The sequence below is a fragment of the Trypanosoma equiperdum genome, assembly GCF_001457755.1.
Source record: "Trypanosoma equiperdum strain OVI genome assembly, contig: ctg_1052, whole genome shotgun sequence".
Classification (NCBI taxonomy): domain Eukaryota; phylum Euglenozoa; class Kinetoplastea; order Trypanosomatida; family Trypanosomatidae; genus Trypanosoma; species Trypanosoma equiperdum.
The window spans coordinates 11,518-14,226 of record NW_027123008.1 but is presented as its reverse complement, the minus strand read 5'-3'; the positions used below and the strand labels follow the sequence as shown (position 1 = coordinate 14,226).

Here is a 2,709-nt window from a genome sequence, read left to right as displayed (position 1 = left end):
AAAAAAAAATGAAGTATGGAAGAAACAAAAAGTAAGGAAGGGAGCGAAAAGGTTTACTGAGAAATACTTCAAATAGTCTCACTGATATCAAACTGCCTACAAGCAATGAAGAAAAACAGCACAAAAACAAGTGCTCAAAACCATCTCATCGGCTCCCGTCACCATAAGCATAGTCACATAATATAATATAATATGATATAATATAATATGCACATATGTCAAAACAAATAAATATATACACACATATTACAGAAGTGTAAAAATATGTATAATATTATATTGATATGCGGAAACACCTTTATTTTCCTTCTTTTTATCTTTTTTTTCCTTCGCTCGTGACACACACGTAAGAAAACATGCGTGCGCAAAAAAAAAAAGAAATAACCAACAAGAGATAAATCTTGCCCCAAAGATGACATTTCGGATATTCACATCGTAAAAACACACCGACCGTCAAGAAAAAAAAAAGGCGGCACAGTTAATATAAGATGATTGCCCGCGTAGTGTATTGACATATTTACCACTCAGTATAATTGTATATATTATATATATTATATATATAAAGGGAGCTTAGGGGGAGATAGAGGAGAAGGAAAGAAATAGAGGGAAAGTTGACACAGTAACAAGCACATACACCAACACAGTGATGGTAATATAAATACAAATATTTATAGTTTTTCTTTCACTTTTTCTTTTTGAGAAAGTGCTATGAAACGAGGTAGTGGAAAAACACAAAAGGAAGTCAAAACGGAGGGGAAAAAACAAAAAAGAAGGGCATGGAAGTAACAAAAATATCAAATAAAAACAATTACACAATATATATACACACACAACAAGAGTCCTTTTTCTCCTTTTTCTTTCCCTTCTCCCCCTGTTTTGAGACAAACCCAACGAAAAAATGAAGCGATTGCGAAAAACAGTGAAAAAAACAAACAAAGAAAGGAGAAAAGAGAAATAAAATTATGCTGACTGATGCGGTGGGGGAAGCACGTGAGATGGAAACATACCAACAGTTTGCACCGCAGCAACGCCATATGGAGGAGGCGCAGTGTACGGCGGTGGAGGTGGCGGAGGCCCCCCACCCAACCCAACGTCCTGCCGTACAGAACTTCCATGAAGAGAATACGCAGGAGGAGACAAAAGGACTTCACTCACACACACTAAAGGCACAGGTGAGACATATGCGCTCGTAGTCGGAGTGGATGCATGAAAGGCAGACGAAGGGACAAATTCTCTGGCGTTTGCATTCATGGTTGACGATACCGGTGAAGGGCTTTGACACGTTACATCCGGTGTCTTGGGTTTCAACTTGGGCGTTGTATACGCGTTATGTTTAGACTCAGTATTCACTAACGCGGGCGCAGAGTCTCTACTTTTGCCCGATACGGCGTGTGCATCCCGCCGACGACCTTCTGTCTCTTTCCGTTCATTGTGTACCCCCTCAGGTTCTGCTGTAGTGCAGTTAGGAGAGCCAGTGAGTCCGGTGGGATAGAATTTACTACGCAATGATGGAGATGAGGTGGGCGAAGAAATCGTTTCAATCACACGGCCGCGTCTCTCCTCATTAAGGAACGGGGGAGAAACTTGAACTCGGAGAGTTTTTCCTTTCGTGCTCATGCTGTCCGACGACAAAGCCGTGCGCGCCACGGCAGATGTCTCAAACGTTACATACAACTTCCGCCGGCGCGCGGGGGTGTCGCATTCCACCATTGTGGCTTTTGCAATGGCAAGTCCATCAAACAACCGAAGCGCGTCCTCGAGTGTAGCGCCATCGTAGAGGTTGGAAACAACCACAGTATTACTCCATATCGGGAAACGCTTCCAGAAGGTTTCAATCTCCTTCCAGTACTGCTCACGGTGTTTTCTCAGTGTTGAATCCTCCACCGATGGAACAGGCACCATTGGGGCTACAGGACGAAGCACAAAAGGTAGCAATTCACCTTCGTCATCGGAGTCCTCGTCCTCATAACGCTCAAACAAATCTGATGCGTCTTGTGTTGATGGCATTACGAGCACACCACCTCTTCCTCTATTGTTTTCATCGATGAAGCGGATATCATTTGCTGTCAACCTGCTAAATTCCTCAAACTCTCGCAGAGCTGCATCAACATCCCATCCCCTATGAAACTGTATTTCCACAAGGTGACTGTGCGTGGCTGTGGAAAGGCCGTAGTCTAACGTTAAATACAGTCCGTTATTCAACGGATCAAGTGCCGCGTCTGGCTGGTAGTCCTTGTAGTCGATGAAGGACGCCACAAATTCATGGAGGGATTCTCCCAAACGCTTCGGTGACCTTATCGATTCCACGCCTAAGCACCCGAGGACTTCTTCCATATGTAAAGCACCTGGTATGTAGTCAATGTACCGAAGTATTGGGAATTTTAGAATTCCCGTAAAGAGGCTGTGATCGTCATAATGCTCACAAGAGAGGTCATACCGTAAGGCGCACAACTGCAACAACTCTTTGAATGCATTGGAAAGGCTCGGAAATCTAATGGAGAAGGGTCGCCGATTTCCCACCTCTGTAACGCATAATACAACATCACACTCCACACCCAGAAGGAAACGCAACGCAAAGGGCACACTCAAAGCCTTGAGTTCCAATGAGCTTAGTCCCTTAACTTTACCGCCAGTGCCCTCCATAATTTGAAAAGTTAAACACCACTAATCAACCAACTTCCCACTCAAACGCACTCCTCTACAACGTTA

The 2,709-nt window shown here is 43.7% G+C and overlaps 1 protein-coding gene across 1 annotated transcript; it reads right to left on the bottom strand.

The window, feature by feature from the left end:
- Positions 1-960: 960 nt before the first annotated feature.
- On the bottom strand, positions 961-2,643 carry TEOVI_000864400 (RNA-binding protein, putative; the record flags this gene model as incomplete). Its single annotated transcript, XM_067220083.1, has 1 exon — positions 961-2,643. The coding sequence occupies one exon, from the start codon at positions 2,641-2,643 to the stop codon at positions 961-963; it is 1,683 nt and encodes a 560-aa protein (XP_067076184.1).
- Positions 2,644-2,709: the final 66 nt, after the last annotated feature.